This window comes from Pangasianodon hypophthalmus, chromosome 23 (assembly GCF_027358585.1).
Source record: "Pangasianodon hypophthalmus isolate fPanHyp1 chromosome 23, fPanHyp1.pri, whole genome shotgun sequence".
NCBI lineage: Eukaryota > Metazoa > Chordata > Actinopteri > Siluriformes > Pangasiidae > Pangasianodon > Pangasianodon hypophthalmus.
In genome coordinates this window covers 421,019-444,436 of record NC_069732.1, presented here as the reverse complement: position 1 = coordinate 444,436, position 23,418 = coordinate 421,019, and the positions used below count along the sequence as shown (strand labels likewise).

The 23,418-nt window shown below is 39.1% G+C and overlaps 3 protein-coding genes across 4 annotated transcripts; 1 reads left to right on the top strand and 2 right to left on the bottom strand.

The window, feature by feature from the left end:
- Positions 1-1,836: 1,836 nt before the first annotated feature.
- Positions 1,837-16,742, top strand: wipf2b (WAS/WASL interacting protein family, member 2b). Of its 2 annotated transcripts, XM_026917972.3 has the most exons (8): positions 1,837-1,935; positions 5,212-5,310; positions 7,352-7,484; positions 7,562-7,702; positions 7,992-8,528; positions 8,607-8,804; positions 11,524-11,625; positions 11,801-16,742. In XM_026917972.3, the coding sequence occupies exons 2-8, from the start codon at positions 5,269-5,271 to the stop codon at positions 11,839-11,841; spliced, it is 1,194 nt and encodes a 397-aa protein (XP_026773773.1). In that variant the 5' UTR covers positions 1,837-1,935; positions 5,212-5,268; the 3' UTR covers positions 11,842-16,742. The 2 variants fall into 2 exon arrangements, with proteins under 2 accessions (XP_026773773.1, XP_053084474.1); XM_053228499.1 differs by lacking the exon at positions 11,801-16,742 and having other exon boundaries at positions 11,524-11,794.
- A 2,677-nt stretch (positions 16,743-19,419) lies between these two features.
- LOC128317264 (olfactory receptor 10J4-like) lies at positions 19,420-20,589 on the bottom strand. Its single transcript, XM_053228530.1, has one exon. It carries the CDS (start codon positions 20,587-20,589, stop codon positions 19,645-19,647), a length of 945 nt encoding a protein of 314 aa, XP_053084505.1. The 3' UTR covers positions 19,420-19,644.
- Positions 20,590-22,246: 1,657 nt separating this feature from the next.
- Positions 22,247-23,191, bottom strand: LOC117595858 (putative gustatory receptor clone PTE03). The gene has a single exon (XM_053228673.1). It carries the CDS (start codon positions 23,189-23,191, stop codon positions 22,247-22,249), a length of 945 nt encoding a protein of 314 aa, XP_053084648.1.
- Positions 23,192-23,418: the final 227 nt, after the last annotated feature.

Here is a 23,418-nt window from a genome sequence, read left to right as displayed (position 1 = left end):
CCAATCAACAACTGTTACTGCTGTGAGTTTCTTGTGCAAACAGCAATTCTTTTTTTGCTTCATCATTTCATGTAGTTCTGCCCTCTTCCTGCTGTCTCTTGACCCACTGACACTCAAGAACACAATGAGAATGTCCTCCATGACAAACCAGAAGAGAGTAAACGTCAATAATGAAGCAAACAGCCAACGAGGATTGAAGGAACTAAGATGTCGCCGCCATCATCATTCAGCAGTTACAGTTTTCCTCAAACGATACACTTCTTTATCCTCAAAGAACTAGGATCACTAGGAATCACTCATTAGTTGCTTTATATCTTCAAAGAGTCTCTTAAGGGCTTGGAAATGATCACTTTTTTTAATTAATTAATTTATTTTTTTTAACCAGTCTCATTACTTTTATTTGAGTATGATACCTGATGGTCATTTATTGCTGGAGGTGAACAGACAAATGCCAACAACAATGTCACTGTCTTCACTACTTGTACCACTGAGGATATACGTCATTATTTAGTTAGTGATAATCAGTCATTAGTGTAGTGACCACCATTGTATAGCACACAATCTCAGTGCTTAACTAAAACCAATGAGACAGCAGCCTTCTAGTAGAGTAGTTACCATAAACCACTATATTGTATACTTGAGTATATAACCATCTTATAAAAAATGTCAGTGACATCCCCCCAAACCAGCACTATGAATGTCCTGGGGGCGGAGTTTTGTGGGTCATCTACACTTTCCATGGCGTAGATGATTTCGATAAAATGTTATTGTGTCTGTGTACATATGTATGTATAGATAGATGAAGTAGTGCTATAGGCATCTAAAAAGGTCTCTCATAGAATATCATAGAACGGACGAAGCTGCTACTCTGTGGAACTCATTAAAGAAGAGTCTAACAGGTTTATGGCCAGGGAACTGCACAAGAGTGTGTAGGAACCGTGAGTGCAAGGCAGACTGTAAGACTGGCCCTCCACAAAGCTGCCTTTCCCACGTGCTCTGCATCGCCCATGTTACACAGAAGACTACCTGGGGTGAAAAACGGTAACGCTCCTGCAAACATTCAACTGGACATGAAAACACCTCTAGACGTGGTCTTATCACACACTCACGGAAAAAAAGATCTCGTATAATCTATGCTTCCACGTCCACTGGACATTCTTCTACGGGCACGCCATGCTCCGTCAGCTCTCTGAAACGGACTAATCCCGGAACATAACCTGCTCCGGAGGAGGATGAGTTCAGAGAGAAAGCTGCTATGGCTGCTTGGATATCCTGAAAGTTACCCTGTTTTTAGAAGCGGAAGTTGAGGTTATCTGTTTACTCTGAGTAAATTTACCCAGATAAATGGTATAACCTGCTTTCTGGAATACCTCCTGGTTCTTAGATCATTTAGAGCTTTAGCCTCCTCTAATTACAAATGTGCACTGGAGTTGATTTTAAGCACAAAATCTTAAGGAAAATCCTTTTGCTTCCCAGCATAATCATCATAATCTGATATTTTGTGAAGGACCATGGCCATAATAATTTCCAAAGCTGTAGCTGAAGCTAACTAAAAGCAGGAGTTGCAGGTGTATAGTCAGGCCTTGACCTAATGATTTACAGGCTTCAGGGAAACTCACCCTGTTCTCTCCAAGTTCATTTACTGATTTAAGTTTTTTATTTACAAAGGGGAAAAAAAGTCTCTTAAATTTTGTACTTGCTATTTCTGACAATAAAAATCAAACACATTACTAGCTTTGCGTTTCTCCTGCACCTGGTCAGGATTTTGAATCGAGTCAAAGAACAACCTGATTGATATTTTGGTACACAGACTGTGTTGTAGTGCCATCTCCAGGACGCCAGGGGGCGCAAACCTACAGCGCTGATGTGCACTGCGCATGCGCGTTTCAGTCTGCAGGCGGAGTCAGGAAGAGGCCGAGCTGTTTATGTGAAGCTGTGAGTTTAAACTTTACTGTGATTTTTATTCTTTATAAACTGTTACACTGGGAGCTAATAGCGCGCTGCGGTTTAGTCATGAATAATAATTATAGGAATTAAATAAATATTGTGAAGCTGTTTGGTATCGGCTGTTTAATGATGCTATTGATCTAGCTTAGCCTCCATTAGCCTCCTGTTCAATCTAATGATAATAATGATAGTTAATAATAATAATTAATAATAATTAATAATAATTATAATGCAGTCAGCTCTGAATGTTTGGTCAAACAGAAGGTTTTGTGAGTTGCTGGAGGAAATCTGTATGAAAAGGGTTTTTAGTTTTACACTAAAATATCTTTAATATTTATTATTGTTTATAACTTTGTTATTTTTAAACACAATGAAACCGGAAGTGATGGAGCTGTAAAGGTTCAGAATCGGAGCTGATTTACATTTTTCTCTCATTAACTTCTTTTTAAATAAATAGACAAGACAGAGTGCTAACTTTTAATCCATACATTATACACACAGTAAACATATTTACATACTGTTAATATTTACAAGTTTATGTATTTATGTAAATTAAGTTACTCATGGGCAATCTGCATGTTAATGTCAAACTGATGTTTGTTTTCATTTTCATCATTGAGTGTGTGAATATAGTAAATAAGAGACATGATATTTTTTTCTTTTCCGATACTGAAACCTCGAGTATCAGTTCTTTACTAAAGTAAAGTGCTTTTTAACTAAAGCATTTCACGTAAAAGATACAAGGAAAAAAAATTTATAGCTAAAACATGACATACAAATCAGCAGCTTTTTTACATTTAGTTAAACTTAAATATACAAATCTCTTACATGGCAAAAATAAATTAATATAATAAAGTATAAAATACAATGCATTATAAAATCAATAACAAAGCAAGTTATATTTGTTACAGGATCAGACCAGCTCAGTGCCATCTCTGTAAATACACTGTATGACCACGGGCATGTGGACGCCTGACCATCACACCTGTCTCTCTGTCTTTGTTTACTAATATTTATCCATCATTTATCTTATTACCAGAAGCTGAATCAACATTTCCTTCTATGAAATGTGTGTTGAGGAGATAAATAGCTTTACTAGGAGAAGAGGATTGAAGAGTCCCAGGGAAGAAGGTTCAGATTAAAATTGTTCATTTCACCTGATGGAGATCATTTCATGTATCTTTTTTTACACTTCAGCTGTTGTTCTTGTGCTTCAGTTTTACTCAGAACTTGAATTCCTCCAATTAGTTTCCTATTAAAAGAACTTGAGAAACAAGGTTCCACAACAAGCATTACAGCTTCCCTTCACTGGAACTAAGAGACTCAAACCTGTTCCAGCATGACAATGCCCCTGTGCACAAAGCGGAAGTGGAAGAACTCGAGTGTCCTGCACAGAGCCCTGACCTCAACCCCACTGAACACCTTTGGGATGAACTGGAACACCGACTGAACCCCAGACCTCCTCGACATCCCAACATCAGCGCCTGACCTCACTAATGCTCTTGTAGCTGAATGAACACAAATCCCCACAGCCACGCTCCAACATCTAGTGGAAAGCTTCCCAGAAGAGTGGAGCTCATTATAACAGCAAACACACGGGGAATAAATCTGGAATGAGACGTTCAACACATACATATGGGTGTGATGGTCAGGGGTGCACAAACCTTTGCTAGTATAGTGTTCAATGGATACAACAATCTGAACTCAGCCTCAAACACTGAATCAGCATCCGACACGGTTTCCAGTCTGATCCACTGAGGCGTTTTCTCAGTAAGGCATTAGTATGAGGTCAGTATCCCACACTGATCGTATCACGTGGAATTTTTTTTTATTATTGATTATCTGATTATCTCCGTAATTGAGTCATGGCCAGTTCCCACCCATCAGGCAGCTCTCCCCTGTCATGTGACCGCCACCAGCCAGGTGAAGGCTAACTGCTTCTTCCAATGAAGCACTTATGAAGCCAACTGCGTGTTTTCGAGCTGCCAGGGGGCGGAGTAACACTCTCAGGAAAGCGCTATCCGCCCACTTCCACATGCATGAACTCTCAGTCCTGATTGGCTGGCGTCACTGCTGTTGGGGGAAGACGGCACGCCCCTCCCACTCTGAGAGCACGGCCAGTTGCTCTCTCCTGGCCACAGGTGGCTGCGACACCATCGGGATTTAAACTCACGATCTCCGGATGGTGGATATTTAATATTCTGCAGTAAACACAGTTTAAAAAAAACTCAACAGTATTTTTTTTATATACTCCTTTTACAGATTGTTTGTCCAGTGTCCATGTGGGTGACATTTTCACTGTTGATCTTCTTCTAAAAATGGTGCGAAGGAGCGTGCTGCTCAAAACAAAACAAAAATATGAAAAAGTATATTTAATCACTGTCTAATGATCATGCCCATTAGCATTATTTCTAATGTGTTTGTCAGATAAAAAAGTTCATCTTTCATCAAAGTTCACTGCTTTAAAAGTTCATCTGTTATTTTTTTCTTTAGACAGAAATGTCTACCGTTTGTGTCTAATGTTAGTGTCTAAAGTCGAACATGTACTGATCTATAGAAAGCGAGCGCGTCCTGCAAGTCCAGTCCAGAGTATGGGAGGTGGGGGAAGGGGGCGGGGCTTCCAGGTAGTGTCAGGTAGTATCGGAGAGCACCTGCGCAGATGATTCCATATTCATGTCGATTGGCTCCTCTCCTGTTTTATTGCATGGTTTTGAGTGATAACTCGTACTGACGTACTCCGATGTTAAATTGAGGAGTTTCTATGAAAGATTTGCAGATCTGGTATATAATTAATATAATATAATATAATATAATATAATCAGAGTAAACATCACTGGGTATTATGGCAGTGTAATATCATGTAGAGGCGATTATTAGACGTGTAGACTGATGTCTCAGAAGCCTAGTTATAATCAGTGTAACTGAGAATAATGGTTATATTAGTGCATTATTAAAAATAAATCCAGTGTGATTTAAGATTTAAGTTTGTTGTATCTATGGTGTATAATATACAGCTGGAGAGAGAATGAAGTTTAAACGTGTGTATAGTTTTATTAAACACGTTACTGCAGCGTGGAGGATGCGTGTAAACTTCAGTTTTATTTCTGTGTTTGTTCTTTAACATCTCAGTGTGAATAACTTGGACCTCTGTTAGTTGTTCTTATGTTAAATAATAATAAGATTCTCCACGGGAGGACGCTGTTATCAACGTCACATCAGTTACATCACTAACTCTGTGTGTGTGTGTGACTTTTCCCCCCACAGATGAGCTGTCCTGTGAATATCTGAGTGTGTCTCAAACACACGCACACACGCTGCAGGATGCCGATCCCTCCCCCGCCTCCGCCTCCCACCTTCAGCCAGGTGAGCATCTGCATAACTAGGTAACTAGCAAGTTAGTAGCTAGTAAGTTAGCACTGTAAGTCAGCTCCACATGCTGTGAGGTTGGAGTTAATATTTAACTCTAAACATCTTCTGACAAACTGCAAACACAAATGGGGTCTTGGAGATTTGCAGCTGTTTTTCTAACCTGTCAGCGTGCAGCCTTTTATCATCACAGCACAGATTTATGAATATTCATAACATTATGTTTATAAACACATCCGCCCACAAACACAAGTAGCAGTATGTTTTAAATACACATTAGTTCTGGTTTAGATGAAGCCAATTCAATTTAAGTGACAATTCAAGTTAATTAGACTTTAAATAATAAATCTGACGGCTATAATTTAGATTGTGATCTCATTAAGAATAAAATCACGCCCCATGGCAGTGCCTCACGGTGCTGAGGGTTCGTCCAACCCGCTTTAAGGGCAGAGGAACACGATCTGACCGTTAGCTTTGTGTCGATTGATTTACGATTTTGGAAGTGATTCGCTTAAATTTGTAAATGACTTCTTCAGTGACTTAATTAAGCTCGCAAACAACTCCTTAAAGTGATTCACTTTCATTTAAAATGACTCCTTGCATGATTTGCATAATGTTCTAAATGACTCTAAATGATTCCTTACATTTTATGAACGACTCCTCAAGTGATTCATTTACATTGTAAACAACACCCAGAGGATTCACTTATGTATGTGTATGTTGTTGCTGAGTACCTGCAGTGACAGATCTATCTATCTATCTATCTATCTATCTATCTATCTATCTGTGTATGCAGGGCTCGAATTTCGGCGTGGGATTGTGGGGATTGCGGGGATTGCGCATAATTTAAACCATTCCCGCAAGTTTAACTTTTATAATGCGAGAAATTCCCGCACAAATGTATTTGCTTCATCTCAGATCAAATTATGAAATACATCAACAGACGCGAAAAAAGAAATCACCGGTTCAAACAGTCTGTCTTTATTTTAGAATTGAATTCCACAAACAGCGCTGCACTGGCCGTCTCCGACTGTCTCTGAGCGCTGTAGCTCTCCGTGGCCTGCGTCACACTCCTCTTATTCACACAAGGCCGTGTGACGCACTCGAATATTCATAATGAGCTGCATGTGAAGATAATATAATTTGGAAGCCGATACTATTTTAATCCCGAAATTCAAACATTAAATGCTGTTTTGCTCTTTATAGTGTGTGAGCGGACTGCCGACTGCCGACTCAACACCGCCGCACCGAAGCGCGAGGAAATCATCATCTCCCTGTCTTAAAATGCGCCTTTTATCGAGATTTAACATGAATGAACATAAGACAGTATGTAAAAATAGTCTCCTGCTTACTGATGTTCATCCTCTCTCACGTAACGACCCATGTTTCTTAAAATAAAAAAAAATCTGACACTCTGACTAGATTATTTCACAGCGCTTAAATATTAGAAAAAAATTATGCTATATCTAAAGCTGAGACATTCTTTCTTCATTCAGAAGGCATAAAAATGAAAGCAACTCGAAATAATGAAACATTAAGTGACAGAGAGACTTTAATATATAGTTTTAATACAGTTCTTAATGTCAGTTTGGAGGAGAGCATGACGAATTTTGTTATTAAGCTGTTTGGAAAACCACCATACATTAAAATCTGTAGACAGAAATAAATGAAGATTATTAATTTAGCCCGATGTGTCAATTTATTCTCCCTCCATAATCTTTAAATCCCCCCATGTGACCCGTGTAGTGGGGAAATTCACCCCCAGTTTAAAAATGAAATTCAGGCCCTGGTATGTAAATGACACCTTGAGTGATTCACTTATGCTTGTAATTGATGCCCTGAGGGAGCTTCATTCTGATTTGAACACTTCCTCAAACTCCTTTTCCTTTTTCTTTTTTTTTTCCCCGCTTTGTTTCTGTTGAACCCCGGACACTGTTTTTCATTTCCTTTTAAAAGCTACTTTTCTGTTCTTATTTCCTGATTATGAATAAATGTGTGTCTGTATTCACTATATTTTTACCCTGTGTGTATTTGTAAGGCGAACACGACTCCACCTAAATTGTCTCAGGAAGAGGCGAAAGGCAGAGGAGCGTTACTCTCCGATATCTGTAACGGGACCAAACTGAAGAAAGTGGGCGTGGTTAATGACCGCAGCGCTCCCATGATCGAGAGTAAGAGAGTGAGATTGCTTACTGAGATAATTAACACAACATGAACACAGAATGATCGCTCTTATGTTCTCTCATAGAGCCCAAAGGGGGCGGAGCTAGCAGTGGAAGTGGACCCAACTCTGGGGGCGGAGCTAGTGGTGGAGGCGTGTCCACGGGAGCTCAGCAGCCAATAGGAGGCTTGTTTCAAGGTGGAGTGCCTAAACTGCGTCCTGTAGCAGGTAAAACGGAGGCGGTTAATATTACAGTATTTATTAAACTGTTTATTACAACGTTAGACGTGTTTTTATTTATTTATACACAGTGTTATTTCTCAGCATTCAGCTGAGGTCATACAGCTTCCTGTTCACTATATACGCTCACTACATACAGGAGCGTAGAACATGACATCACAATACGCCGTCACACACACACAGCGTCTCAAACAGCAGCAACAACTTCCGCTGTTTTATTACATTTGGTCCGTGATCTGACTTACTGTGTGTGTGTGTGTGTGTGTGTGTGTGTTAGATGGTTCCGTGGGCAGATCTTCACTCCAACCCTCATCTCGCCCCGCTGCGCCCCGCCCTCCTGGTTGCCCGGACGACAGTGAGACCCCAGCCCACCAGCCATCTCCCCCTCCCCCTCCTCCTGCAAGCCGGCGTGGCAATGCTCCGCCCACTCCTTCTCAGAAATGTGCCACACCTACTTATAACCGTGACAAGCCCCTCCCACCCACACCGGCTCCGCCTCCTCCTCCAGTGAAACCGCCTCCTTCTCCAGCCAGCAGTCGCTCTTCTTCCTCATCTTCATCCTCTTTAGCGCCGCCCCCTCCCCCGCCCCCGTATCGCCAGCAGCTGTCCGTGTCTAATGGATCGTCCAGTCCGGTGAACGAACTCGCCCCTGAACTGCCGCAGAGGCACAACTCGTTAAGCAAGAAGCCCCCAGCAGGAGGCCACGCCCCTACACGAGCTCACGCCCCGCCCCCTCCACCACCAAGCCCCTGCCCCTCCCCAGCTGCCTCCCGTCCTCCTCCTCCAGTACGTGACCCCCCCGGCCGTGGCGCAGGTGAGCCTGTTTGTTTGTTTGTTTATTTGTTTTATTTGTTTATCATTTTTTAATTAACGTTGGATAAACTCGTTGCAGCTCCTCCAGTACCTGCACAGATGCCACGGACCAGTCGTGAAGCTCCGCCCCCTCCACCATATCGGACACACTCTGATGCCCCCAGTAGGGGTAAACCCCCACCTCCCCCCTCACGCTCTCCCGCTGGAGCTCCGCCTCCTCCTCCCCCTACTCGCAACGGCCACGCCCACAACACCCACAATTCCCGCTCCTTCGCAGGTGAGTGTCGCTCACGTACCTGTGCTCTAGTTGCCAGTAGCCAATGTTTGCTAGCAATATTGATTAGCTTAACAGGCAGCTCGAACACACGGATACACACATTATCTTTATAATTCCAATATATTGTGTTTATAATTTCATCATCAACTTTCCCTTTATCTTGAGATTTCACTGAGAGAACACAATTTATCCACAAGGGGGCGCTTTCAGTTTTTTAAATATAGCTTTGAAACCGGTATTAAGACTTTGATATCTTCAGCGCTACTGAAGATACCAAACTAAAATATCAAAAGTAAGTAAAAAAATAAAACACATGCTACTCTTGACATTATGACTGTATAATATTACAGTCATGCCCATGCATACACAGTCCCCTCCGAAAGTATTGGAACAGCAAGGCCAGTTCTTATTGTTTTTGCTCTACACTGAAGACATTTGAGTTTGAGAGCAAAAGATGAATATGAATATCTTCAGGAGGTGAAATGCTGCTCAGTTGGGTTAAGGTCTGCTGATGGACTTGGCCAGTCTAAAACCTTCCACTTTCCCCCTGATGAAGTGCTTTGTTGTCTTGCTGCATGATGAAGTTCCTCCTGATTAGATTGGATGCATTTCTCTGTAAATTAGCAGACAGAATGTTTCTGTAGACTTCTGAATTCATTCTGCTGCTACCATCATGAGCTCCATCATCAGTAAAGATTAGTGAGTCTGTTCCAGAAGCAGCCATGCGAGCCCAAGCCATGACACTACCTCCACCATGCTTCACCCATGAGCTCGTATGTTTTGGATCATGAGCAGATCCTTTCTTTCTCCACACTTTGGCCTTTCCATCACTTTGGTGGAGATTAATCGTGATTCCAGAACTTGGATCATCTCTGTATTCCTTTGTGATTTCAAATCTGGCCTTCTGATTCTTACTGCTGATGAGAGGTTTGTATCTTGTGGTTTGGCCTCTGTATTTCTGCTCTCACGATTGTTGGTGATGTCACTGACTGACTGTTTTTGGGTTTTTCTGCACACCTCTCAAAAGTTCTGAATTCCGTGATAACATCTAAAGGTGCTTCAACTATAAATGTTACTGTAACTGTACTTGTTACTTCAGCTCATCTCATGTCCATATTTGAAGTGGTTTGTACCTTTTGCAGAATAAGGAAATGTCCAAGACCACCTTCCCATATGGGAGAGTGTTGATTGGCTGCTGAGGCATCACAGGAAACCCCTCCTGCTCCTTCCTGAAGCCTGTGTCCACGCAACGACATTGCTCATGTCCTTCCTTTTTTTCCTTTCTTAGGGTGTAGCTCAGAAACCATCTGTGTTCATGTCCCTTGTTTCTCCTTTTTTCATCTTAAGGAACCAGCCATGACGTGTCGGTCAGACCAGAGACAGCTGCTCAGGAATCATTATGATGATGATGGCAGGAGGAATAGGCTCCTCTCCATGGTTTAGTCTCACAAAGTCCTTTTTCTTGATCGCAACATGTCTCTTTGTTCTGAAAGCTGCAGTCTGAGGGAGGGACACGATGACGTATAGCCTGAGTGGTGTCAGTAGTCAGAGACATTCTCGGCCACAGCAGGAGGAAGGGGCAAAAATTCCGCCAAAGTATTGTGAGAAGCTGTCAAAGGCTTCAAAAAGAGTTTGATTCAATTTCGAGCAATTAAAAGGCAATGCCAATAAAATACTAACAAAGTGTATATATAGTCTGACCCACTGAAAAACTGGTATAGTAAATAAAAGCTTAAATAAGTCTGTCTCTTAACTATTATATATATAATATTAAAATAGCTCTTATGGAAATACAATAGAGACCCTAATGTAACACAGGAAACATGTGGTAAAGTGAAATGTGTGGAGTTTTGGAGTCTGAATTTCTAGGGGTGTATAAACTTTTGGCCTCAACTGTAGGCAGCTGTGTAGCTTAAAAATGATGTTATATTTTATAATTCCAACCAGAATTTTATGCTGAATTACGTGCAGTGTCAAGATGGATAAATGAAACACAAGGTTTAGTAGTGATGTCACATGATCATGTTTGTGATTGGCTGATTTAACTTAAGCTCCGCCCCTTCTGATTCATAGGTGCAGCTGATGGAGTCAGTATTACAATCATGTAGAACAATCAAAACGAGGACTAACAGATTAAAGAACAGTTTCTTCCCACAGGCAGTCAAATGCATAAATCCTCCTCCTTCCCTCCTTCTGCTCCCAAGCATTATCCAACAATAAACCAATGTCTCAGGTCTACGAGTGCAGTAATACACACACACACACACACACACACACACACCACACTGCATATTTGCACTAATCTGTAAACACCTCTCATATGTTTACACAAATCTTATACTGTTACACTTATGTTTGTATATCAGGATATATTCATAGAGTATACAGCAACACTATGTATACTGTATTCTGCACTGCTGTTCTTGTTAAATTTGCTCCAGTGTACACTACAATATTTTGCACTAACCATTGTATATATTACCTTTCAGAATACCTCTCTTCTTGTCTATTTTATTTTTTATTTGTATTTGTCTATTATGCCAAAACCTTGTGAGCTGCTAAACAGTCTTTCGTTGTTCAAAACAATTACAATAAAAAATCTATTCTATTCTATTCTATTAGGACTGTTTATTTTGTGTATTTTCTGTAACATTATGGAAATAAATCTACTTTGGCTTTTATGTAGTTTATTTTTGTCTTTTTTTTTTTCCTCCTCCAGATGATTTTGAATCAAAGTACTCTTTCCATCCGCTGGATGATTTTCCACCACCAGATGAGTACAGACACTTCACTAAGATTTACCCCAGTAAAGCCACCAGAGGTGAGAACATGTTTAAATTTGACCATGTGAAGGACTTCCTCAGGCGAGCACACGTCTGAATTTATTTGGGTTTGTTTTAGTGTCAACACTTTGTTAATTTTCATCTGGTCAGATCTTAAAAATGTATTAAAATGCATTTAACTTGATTTTAAAAAATACTCTGTGTGTGTTGCAGTAATGAGAGGAGCTCCTCCACTTCCTCCTGTGGGCCGATGAACACTGTGAGCGGTCACACACACACACACACACACACTCTAAAGCTACACAAATCCTGCACCTTATTTACCACGCCTCATTCCCCATTGTGTGACTCCATCTGTCCACCTGGAAACGACCCAGCTCCGAGGGAGTATCTTCTTCACCCACAGGGAACATGTTTTATTCTCATGTACAGGTGATGTACACGTTAAACTGTGATAGTGCCATGTTTTCATCAAATCGCCAGAGTAGCATGAAAGATTAAATTTGGAACGCAAGCTAATTAGCGAGCATTGTCCTCTAAACGAGAAACTAATTATATATATATCAGGGTTTCTGTTAGCCGGTAAAAACTCTACATGACCGGCAAACTAAGCACCTGCTGGACACAGTGTCTGCACATTTCAAAGTAATACATACACATATAGATAGACGGACACACACACACACACACACACACACACACACACATATATATTTACAGTTCTGTGCAAAAGTCTTAGTCACATGCAAAGAAATGCTGTAGAGTAAAGACGCCTTCAAAAATAATGAAATTAAATGTTTCTACATTAAAAAATCCTATAAAGAGCAGTAAACAGTAATAAATGAAACAAAGTCAGTATTTAATGTGACGATTCTTCGCTTTAAATAAATAAAGCAGTATCTGAGGTGCAGTGTGTGCAGTTTTATAAGGAAATGAGCTGGAAGTGTTACTGAGCATCTTGCAGAAGCAGCCACAGTTCTTCTGGAGACTTTGACTGTCGACTCGCTTCTTATTTCTGCAGCGAAACCCAGCAGCCTTCATTATACAAACATTTTTCTGTAACATCACAGCTACAGTGGTTCTGGTCAAAAAACAGACAGAAATTAAAATGGTATTCATGTAGTTTGCTAAATGGTTCCCAATTCTCTTTAACATCCATTTTTATCTGAGAAAATTAGACAGCTAGCATAGTACACATCTTAGCTGAATAACGCTAACGCCGCTGGTCACGGGGGTTTGTTTGAGTGACGGATTCTCTGGGTGCTCTTATAGGCAGAACTTTCTGCTGGCATTCACAGAACATCCAGACACATCATTCAGTCACAGTCATATATACTCCGGAATTAAAATGTACTCTTACGCAGTCAGATATTGCTTTACCCAATTCTAAAATTAATATCTCCTCTTCCTTGCGGACCTCAAGGCAGCTGATCCCGAGACCTAGCAGCGTATAGTCACTGTACAATCACAGTGCTGAACAGAGAATATCAGAACGGGCCACTCTTTAAAGTGTCTTGCTAAAAGCAGGCGATTCTGATCAGCCTAATCGAGACCATTAGGAACATGTTGATATCATGGAGATATATGATCCTGGTCCAGCTGCAAAGAAGCAGAAATGTACCTTTTGAGAAAATGCGCTGCAAGGTAACGTTTGGTTGTTTCTTTAATTACATTGACATCTAGTTAAAACAAAGATAAATAAAATGTTATTAGAAGCCTTGTTATAAAGAAATATCTTTCCACCAACGAAGAATTTCTTGTTCTCGGCATTTGTTGTGTTCATAGGCCTGTTGACTATTTTATTTAGTAATTTTATTGAACGTTAATTTTACTGGATGGTGTCATTGTTGTACAGCTCAGAATTTTAGGGTTTTCTCGCAGCAGTAGTAATTAACAAGTGACCGGAATTATACTCATTCATCTGGCAAACTGCTTCATTCCCGGACACTGTGACCGGCACCAACAGTTCTGTGCAGAAACTCTGATATATATCCCAGCAGCTACAAATCCCTAAAAAGTGCACTAATTGTGTCCACCATTTTTAAAACATCCTGTGAGTTTAAATTTAAATATATGTGGTCTGTTATGAAGACAGTTACGAGCTGTAGTTCCAGGTTTGGCCACTCGATGTAACTATTACAGTATTAATCTCTTTTCCCCTCTTCAGTGTGCTAAAGGGGTTCCTGAGGTCATTAACATTAAATGATGTTAATTACATTAATGTTACAGGTTTAGGGTTCGACATGGCGACTCGAGAGAAAAAAAAAAGTCAATGTCAAAAATCTTTTTAAAACCCTTGACATAGGGTCATACATCACCTCTCCTGCATCTAATAATCACTGAGCTCTTAAACATGGGCTGTGTTTCAAATCGTGTGATGGAGTGCACTAGTGTGTTCACTCGGTGGGATGGAGTGCACTAGTGTGTTCACTCGGTGGGATGGAGAGCACTAGTGTGTTCACTCGGTGTGATGGAGTGCACTAGTGTGTTCACTCGGTGGGATGGAGAGCACTAGTGTGTTCACTCGGTGGGATGGAGTGCACTAGTGTGTTCACTCGGTGTGATGGAGTGCACTAGTGTGTTCACTCGGTGGGATGGAGAGCACTAGTGTGTTCACTCGGTGGGATGGAGTGCACTAGTGTGTTCACTCGGTGGGATGGAGTGCACTAGTGTGTTCACTCGGTGGGATGGAGTGCACTATTTACAACATCATGACATTCTGTGAATGTCAGGGGGGGGTGGGTCCGGGGGTCACAGGAAGATGCTGTGGTTCGACATTTTAAAAGTGGCAGAGAGAGAACCCTGTTCTAGCACAGACACAGGCGAGAAATGTTCATGACAAATGTTGGGTGGTAAAATGTTTTTATCTTTTTTCCCCATCCCTGTCCCTGTATTGATCTGGTTCTGTTCCAAATCTCTTTGGTTCTGTTCTCATTCCTGTATTGATCCAGTCCTGTCTGGGTTCCATCCCTGTTCCTTTAATGATCTGTTTTTTGTTCTGTTGTAGGTCTTCTATTAATCTGGTTCAGTGTCTGTATTGATCTGGTTCTTTTCTGGTCCGGTCTGTGTTCCTGTTTCTGATCCAGTTCTGTTCAGGCTCTACAGTCACCTGTGTAGTGTATAGAGTGAGAGTGTAGTGCGCAGCACTCGGTTTGAAACACAGCCATGCACTTGTGGTCAGTGGGGGGTGCCATTACGTTTGCGCTCTCGTGCAGTAGTGAGCCAGTGTTGGTTCTGAAGTTTGGATTAATAATCAATCAAACTTTAAGTGAGTAAACTTCACCTTCCTGCACTAATTCACTCGACTTGTTTGACGGCGTGCCGAGAGGAGCTGGAGGTTCTGTTTCAGTGTGCTGTTTCTCTCTGTAACCTCAGCACCAGAGTTTTACATAAATATTAGATTTCTGAGATATTATAATGTATTCTGCTGTCAGTCTACATGCTACGTGCATTAACTTCTGTATAACACTAAATTAAACAAAAATATGGAACTGAATTACTCGTTTATTCATTTATTTATTGTAGATTTTTTCTAAAAAAGTTCAGTCAGTCTGCCCCTGACTCACATCTACATTATAATATCTCACGAATGCCAGAATATGCTTTTATTTCTTTTCTTTTCAGTTGGGGTGCTTTATTAACATTATAAACTTTAGTTTTTTATGTTTATGGACCACATTGTTTTTTTGACAATTTGTAGGTTTTTTTTGGGGGGGGGGGTTTGTATTTTTGTTTTTGTTGTCGTTTATGCCTGCAAGGGAATTCCAGCTTGTTACACCATTGGAAAAGAAGTGATTAAACTTTTTTTTTTTTTTTTTAAACACATTAACACATTTTCACTCCTGCTGAGAGAACCCAGAGTTCCCTGCGGAACCGACCCGCTCCACTAGAACCCTGTATTAAAGGCATGTGATGTTTGGGACTGACTTGGACCAGCGCTGGGATTTTCTGCATGGTGAAGCTGCTGTGTGCTTTTCACTGTAAATCTAATGTACGACATCACTTCCTGTCTAAAGGAATTGTAAACTAAACACAGTAAAGAAAGTCAGAAATTTATTAATTGTGAAAACGTTGTCAGTTTTATAAATCTGCAGTACAAATGTTGCGTTAATGTTCCTCATGAGTTGTTACACGTCCTTATTCACATTTTACGCTTCAATGCATTTACACACCTGGTGCACCTCTCCTACCTGGTCCCGCCCCTTTAGTCCTCTGGGTTCTCTAACCCTCTCAGACCCCAGGGACCATCCACCTGCCCTGCCCTTCTGTTCTGTAATCTATCACTTGGCTCCACCTCCTCAGCTCTCTATTAATCACCTGTCCTCACCCTCTGCGTTCTCTGGAGACAGTCTCCTGGTGCCTGACTCCGCCCCCTCAATTCTCTTGAGCTATTCTCCTAGCCCCACCCTCCAGTTTCCAGAGCCTCCTATCTCTGACTGACAGTTCAGTTCTCTTTACCTTCAGCCTTGATGTACCTTGTACACTTTAACAGTGTAATAATCTGTCAGCTTTCCAAGCGAGCTAACACTAGTGCTAGAAGCAGGTTACACACCTCTCCTGTCTGGTCGTGCTGCATTATTAGAGTAAATATTAAAGTTAATTATAATTAAGAAACATTCTTTTCGAGACAGATGCCGAACTCTTCTGTGAAGGAGTTCCTCAGTATCGGCTTTCTCTAAGCATGTCTAGTTTCTTCACGTATGACGTAATTATGCGCTTGCTGATAAGAGTATTGTGTGTTGAATATTGCGATAAATTGTAAAACTTATTATCGGCACACGATTACTGGATCCTCCTGGGAAAAAAAAAGTATGTTGTGTTTTATGCATCTGGAATTTTACATTAAATGCAGCTGAGAAATCACCTTGCACACATGAGGAACATTTCCATCCAAGTGCTTTGTACATTTTAATGAATTTCAGGGGAAAAACATGAATGGTTTTGTTTCCTACTGCTGTTAACTGACATGATCACATCATCTTATTCATTTCTAGTCATGAACTCATCAGTACATAATGTACCCTTGTAGAGAAAATGGTAGTGATAGGCATTAATGTACTTTAAAGTTGTAAAATTGTTATAATATAGAAAATGTGAATAAACAGCCTCTGACTCATCATCTGTATGTGTTAGTAAAGAAATATTCTGAATAATATTTCCTGTATTTACTTTTCTGTCTCAGCCTTTTTCAGCAGGAAGGAGGGTGCGCATACTTATAAACACCACCATAATCATTTTCATTACATGGAAAAAGCTTAGTAAGTCTGAATTAACATGTTTGCAGATTCCAAATAAACTCTTAAAATCTATTAACATGTAGTCAGGAATAGAAAAGGTTCAGGGAAAGTGAACTTAAATGAAAGTACGGATACTATAAAAGATATTAGACCCTTAAACATACTCAAGTATTAAAGAGTAAAAAGTAAATATTTTGAACTGATGAAAAAAAGCAATTCAATTCTGACCCTGTGTGACCCGCTAGTTCGCCAAGTGATCAGTCATAAGGAAAATATTATGCTAACTCAGAGAAACCTAGAATTTGACTTGCTAGTTAGCTAATGTTGTTTAAGAACCCTGTTGGAGTGAATGCTAAAGCAAACAACTAGCCTGCTAATTTAACAAGCTAATAAACCAAACTTAAAGTTAACCTAAAATACTTTAGATTTCATGGCTTGAAGGAATTGACTAAGGAAAAAAAAAACAGACTTTGTCAAAGTGAAATGTAAGGAGTAAAAAGCTTTTTCCCCTCTTGGAAATTTACTTGAGTAAGAGTGTTCAACTTAAAGTACAGTCCCAAAGTATTCAAGTGTCTTCTTCCCCCACATACACACTGCATATAGTAATTACGAGTGTCAGGACTGCTAATTCTTACTAGTCAGCCAGTCGTCTTTTCAATACTTAAATCATAAGCTGTTTCAAGACGTTGCTGTTTTTGGGCTGTTAAATTTGTGCAATAAAGAAGCTCAAACCGCACATCAGGTAACAGCCACACAGGCTACACACTGCATTTCCAGCTTCAGCGCTCTTGGGCTACACTCTCAAAGTAAATGAATCAATGCAATAAATGTGAAAAATAATATATCTGTGCATGATTTTACACTATTTAAAGACATACCAGTTCTTAAACAGGACTCATGAGGATAAGTCGGCGGCTCAGCTGAGAGAGCAGTGTGGAAACTCCTTATAGCTTAATGATGGACAGAGGATGTGATGTAAAGCAACATCTGGCAGGTTTTAACACCATGTTCAACTCTGGCCTCAGTAGCATCTCAGTAAAGTCTGGATCAGTGCTTTTGAGCCACTGGGTGCCTCAGATCTGACATCCACTGAGGAGGATATTACCTGAGATTTTAATTGCCTAATTTTTTGTTTTTAACAAATTTTAAATGATGACTGGTTTAGTACAACAAGAATAATTTGTGACCACGTTACAGCTGTTAGTTTTCGATATTCTCAGCAACAAGCTTGCTCTGTAATTGTTATTGTCTTTATAATAAACATTAGAAAATGTTATTTGTAAAGAACTGTCCAAGAAATAGATTTGATCAGCCTCTACAGTATAATTTACTCAGATGTCTGATTTTACTAGCTGTGATACTCAGAGAAACTCCAATTACTCTTGTATTACATTAGTTTTATGGCTCTGCTGGAGCTGCACACTGCACGTGCCTCAAATCCAGTAAGGTCCCCATGAAATACACTATATGGCGAAAAGTATGTGGGCACACTCGTATATGTGGTCTTTTCTCCAAACTGTTGCCACAAAGTTGGAAGCACATTATTATATTGTAAGAGTGAAGTTTATTATAACAGCAAAAAGGGAATAAATCTGGAATGAGATGTTCATCAATCACACATGGGTGTGATGGTCAGGGGTGCACATACATTTGGCCACATAGTGTAGCTTGAGAGCTGTGATTTTATACCAAATGTTAATGTATTTCCTTTTGAAACAGGGAGTCAGAGTGATGACGTGTTGAATACCAACGGAGATACACCACATCCCTGCCAAATCTAAACAACCCTGACAGTTAGGCTAGCTAACTAGCGAAATATGGAGCACAGTGAAGAGTGTGGAGAAGCCGTGGAGGATTTTTCGCCATCGCCTTCACTGATGCATGTCCACTTTAATCAGGACGATACCTTAGATGATAAGATGCAGTGTGTTTTTGGAGTTATGGTGTTTGAGCTGAGGTCGAGGGGATTTACAGAGTATAGGAGTGGGGCCTTGTGTTTCGACTCCCCTGCTATAAAATTTGTCCTGCTTTGGAGCCACACCAACAGATGTGAAAACAAATAGCCAGTGAGCAGCACCCAAATCTCACACATCTACTGCAGGCCTCATCCACAGGCTTGCCCTTTAACAACTCCTAAAAAATTTGCCTCAACAATGATTTTACCCTCAATATGGTTAAGCAGCACTTACAGATTATATATATATATGTTATACAGTCAGGTCCGGAAGTATTTGGACACTGAAAGAGAGTTTTTGTGATTTTGCCTTTATACACCACCACAATGGATTTGAAATAAAACAATCAAAATGTGATCGAAGTGTAGACTTTCAGTTTTATTTTAAGAGGTTCCACAAAAACTCTGTGATTGTCCAAATACTTCCGGACCTAACTGTGTGTGTATACATGTATGTATACACACACACACGGCACACACACACACACACTTTTTCCCTGGTCAGCATATTGACTGTATCTGTAGGCTACTAACACAATTTGCAGTTTGGTCTTATAATGATTCTTACAAATAAATAAATAAATAAATAAATAAATAAATAACTGAGCTGCATAGTGGTCGAGATGTGAGATAATGCATTTTTGCTACATATATTTGAATCTAATGTTAAAAGTATGTTGTAAATATGAGTCATTTGACAAAATTATATGTATAATATGTAATATACAGTATTTACCATAATGGTATACTGACCATGTGATAATGCCCATTACTGTCAAAATGGAAAAAAATTAATAGTAAACATATTAACATGTTAAGCTCCAATTCTAAAGAGAAAGCAACAAGAGAAAGAGAAGACTCTACTTCTAAAAAGAAACTTGTGCCCATTTTCTCCATGAAATTAATCTCCTTATATTATTAAAAATCTCTTGCAGTTTTAATCCATATATTATAGGATTAATTAGAGGAGTAATAACGAAGGGAATAACTGACAGGATCATGGCAATAATGTGGGGAATTTGATTTGTTTCTAGTCTGTTATTTATAATTTCAAAACTTGTGTTGACAGAAAAAAAAATGAAAATAAGAAGATGTGGTAAACAGGTCCGTAAAGCTTTTTTTCTGAAATCTTTAGAATTCTTTAAACACACAGCGAGTATCCTAATGTACGAGTAGATTATGAAGATCACTGGAGGAAATACAGCAATGCTGGAAATGATAAGACCATATAAGTTATTAACAAATGTTTCCCTACAATTTAATTTCACAATTGAATAATTATCACAGTATATTCTATTTAATTTAAATTTACATAGCTGAAGACGGGATGTTAGTATAATGGCTATTCCAACTTCACAACAAGGCAAAAACCATGATAAAAATAAGATCTTTCTGACAGTGGACATTTTTAGAAGATTTGCATAATGTAATGGATTACAGATGGACACATATCTGTCATAGGCCATAGCTGATAACAGCGTGAACTCTGATGCACCATATGTGTACAGACAAAATGCCTGAAATAAACAAGCTCCAACAGAGATTATTTGTTTTTCAGACAGTAAATCAGTTAGCAATTTAGGATAAAGAGCTGTGGATCCAAAGAGAGCATTACAAAGCAATGCAGCAATAAAAATATACATGGGCTCATGGAGATGTTTGTTTTTGAATATGACAAAAATAATAACTGTATTAAAGCAGATAATCATTATGTTGATAGTGATAGTGATAATAAAATAAAGATATCTGTAATGTTCTAAATCCACATGTCCATCCAATATTAGATATGTAATGTTGGTAGTATAATCCATTAATTTCTGAAAAGTCATTCATGTATCTGTGATTTTCTGGTAGCCATTCAGAGAGCAGAGTGTAGACAAAGATAAACTACAGCTGTGCTGAGGAAATGAACTTCATGGATATTTATACTCTTTCATCCAGACACATATTCCTTAGCGATTTGCTGAGAGCAACTAGAAGAAACACCCAGTCTCCCTCCTGATCTTCATCATCTTCGTCAACTTCCATGTTGTAGTTGTTCCTGTTACCAACTACATTATAGTAGCTCTATACAAGTGAAAAACAAAAGTGCTTATCATGTTACTGAGAAAGAGGAAAGCACAAACTCCTCTGTCCTGAAGACTTGATGTTTTTGAAGATGTTCCATATATTTAACAGTTAAAAAGTGCAATGTGTTATACAATAATAAATTACAAATCTTAGCAGTAGTCAAATCATTGTGGCATAAGAGGAATAATATCTTCGAGTTCTTCCACTCCAACCTTAACACACCTTTGTGTGTCTTTGGGCAGAGTTTGGGGAAGGAACGTTTAATGTCTCTACATGATGGGAGAAAAACTAGTTCACGCTTTTGTCACCTCCATGTTGGATTGTAATGCATTGATGTCTGGATGTTCCAGTAGGTGCTTAAACAAGTTTCAGTTAGTCCAGAATGCAGCAGCCAGAGTTGTTACTTGAACCAGAAAATTTGACCACATCACCTCCATTTTATCCACACTGCATTGGCTACCAGAAAAAAATACAAGTAATGACCCATAAAGCACCAGAATTTCTTGCACCTCAGTACCTAAACAAAATTATGATTCACTGCTCCGACCCTTTATTAGTACCTAGAATAATGAAGACTACAGCAGAGCAGATTTTTTTGTTCCTACAAAAGTCCCCCAGCCATGGAACAGCCTTCCAATTAGTGCTCATGACTCAGGCACAGTCTCCTTAGAGCCTTTCAACACATTCAGTATTACTGGACTTGATAACATACAGTTAGTAATGACTCATAATCTTACACTCCACTGTTGTCCAGAAGAGGATTAGTCAGTTTTCTGGTCCCTCTCCATTGAGTCTGGTTCCTCTCAAGTTTTCTTACTCCTGTCATCTCAGGGGGGTTTTCCTTTCAGTTGTCACCTCTGGCTTCCTCAAAAGGGATATAAATCTATATACAGATTTCTGTAAAACTGCTTTGTGACAAAAGCACTATATAAAAAAATTTAATTGATTTGAAGTTTCATTTGCCTGTATTCCAGTGAGGCTTCCTCTGTTCTACAGTAAAATAAATAATGAAGCAAAGTCTAGTTCGAACTTGTTATAAAAAAATTCCAAAAATGGATTGTGATGAAATTTTGAATGATGCATTTATATTTTAAAACATGTGAAATGTTTAATTACATGCAGAGCATTTTCTTAAGAAGGTTATTTTTTTTGCAGATGTATGAGATATTTGGTTCACAAAATGATTTGTGACCTGATTTAATGACAGAGGTTTTATTAAAATGACATCGAGTGCATATACACCACAACCACAGTTAAATATTGTTGTTATGGTAGTTACACCAAACTTTGTTCATTAACATCACTCTAATACAATCACATAGTTGACAATCATTCTGTTAAAACATCTGAAATGTTTCTTTTTTGAAACTCAAATAAGAGTAAATGAAGAATCTGCATCTAAAAAGAAATCTGAGTCCTCTTTTTCCATGACATCAGCCTTCTAATACTAATAAAAATCTCCTGCATTTTGATTCCATATATTATGGGATTGAATAAAGGAGGAATGAGTACATAGTCAACTGAAAGGATCGTTGCAATAATGTGGGGAATTTGTTTTGATTCTAATCTATTATTAATAATTTCAAAAGAAATATTGACAGAAAAAATTATGAAAATGAATAGATGTGGTAAACAGGTCTGTAGAGCTTTTCTTCTGACATTTTTAGAATTCTTTAAACACACAGAGAGGATCCTGATATATGAGTAGATTATGAAGATCACCGGAGGAAATACAGTAATGCTGAAAATAAAAAGTCCATATATGTTATTAAGAGATGTTTCTTTACAGCTTAATTTCACAATTGAATAAATATCACAATATATTTTATTTAATTTAAATTTACACATCTGAACTTGGGATGCTAGTACAGTTACAGTACCAATTGTACAACAAGGCAAAAACCATGAAAAAAATATGAGCTTTCTGACAATGTGCATTTTTACAAGAGTTGCATAATGTAATGGTTTACAGATGGACACATATCTGTCATAGGCCATAGCTGATAACAGCGCAAACTCTGCTGAAGCATATGTGTACATGCAAAATGCCTGAACTAAACACAGTTCATAAGAAGTGATTTGTTTTTCAGACAGTAAATCAGTGAGTAGTTTAGGATAAAGAGCAGTCGCTCCAAAGAGAGCATTAATGAGCAAAGCAGCAATGAAAATATACATGGGCTCATGAAGACATTTGTTTCTGTATATAACAGAAATGATAACTGTATTAAAGCAGATAATCATTATGTAGACTTTCAAAGTAATCATAAAATAAACATATTTGTAGTGCTGTAAATCCACATGTCCTCCCAGAATTAAATATGTAAAATTAGTAGAATAATCCATCAATGTATGAAATTTAAGCCTTGTCAGCTATTCCTGCATCATAATCTAGACAATGTTCCTGGAGGACACATTTATATTCTCTTACTGGCTCGGATTCCATAGTGATCCTCTGACAGTAACTAGCTGAGTCCTGCCCTCATTCTTGTACTTCTAACAAGATGTATCAGGAAATACTGGTGTAGTAATAACAACAAACTCCAGCGTGAATGCATTTCAATAGTTACATT

Bases quoted from the DNA above. Each gene is read 5' to 3' on its own strand.
- wipf2b (XM_053228499.1), top strand. From the start codon at position 5,269: ATGCCGATCCCTCCCCCGCCTCCGCCTCCCACCTTCAGCCAG. The intron at 7,485-7,561 runs GTAAGAGAGTGA...GTTCTCTCATAG, and splicing joins CAGCGCTCCCATGATCGAGA to AGCCCAAAGGGGGCGGAGCT. The intron at 8,805-11,523 runs GTGAGTGTCGCT...TTCCTCCTCCAG, and splicing joins CAATTCCCGCTCCTTCGCAG to ATGATTTTGAATCAAAGTAC.
- LOC128317264 (XM_053228530.1), bottom strand. From the start codon at position 20,589: ATGGATTATACTACCAACATTACATATCTAATATTGGATGGACATGTG.
- LOC117595858 (XM_053228673.1), bottom strand. From the start codon at position 23,191: ATGGATTATTCTACTAATTTTACATATTTAATTCTGGGAGGACATGTG.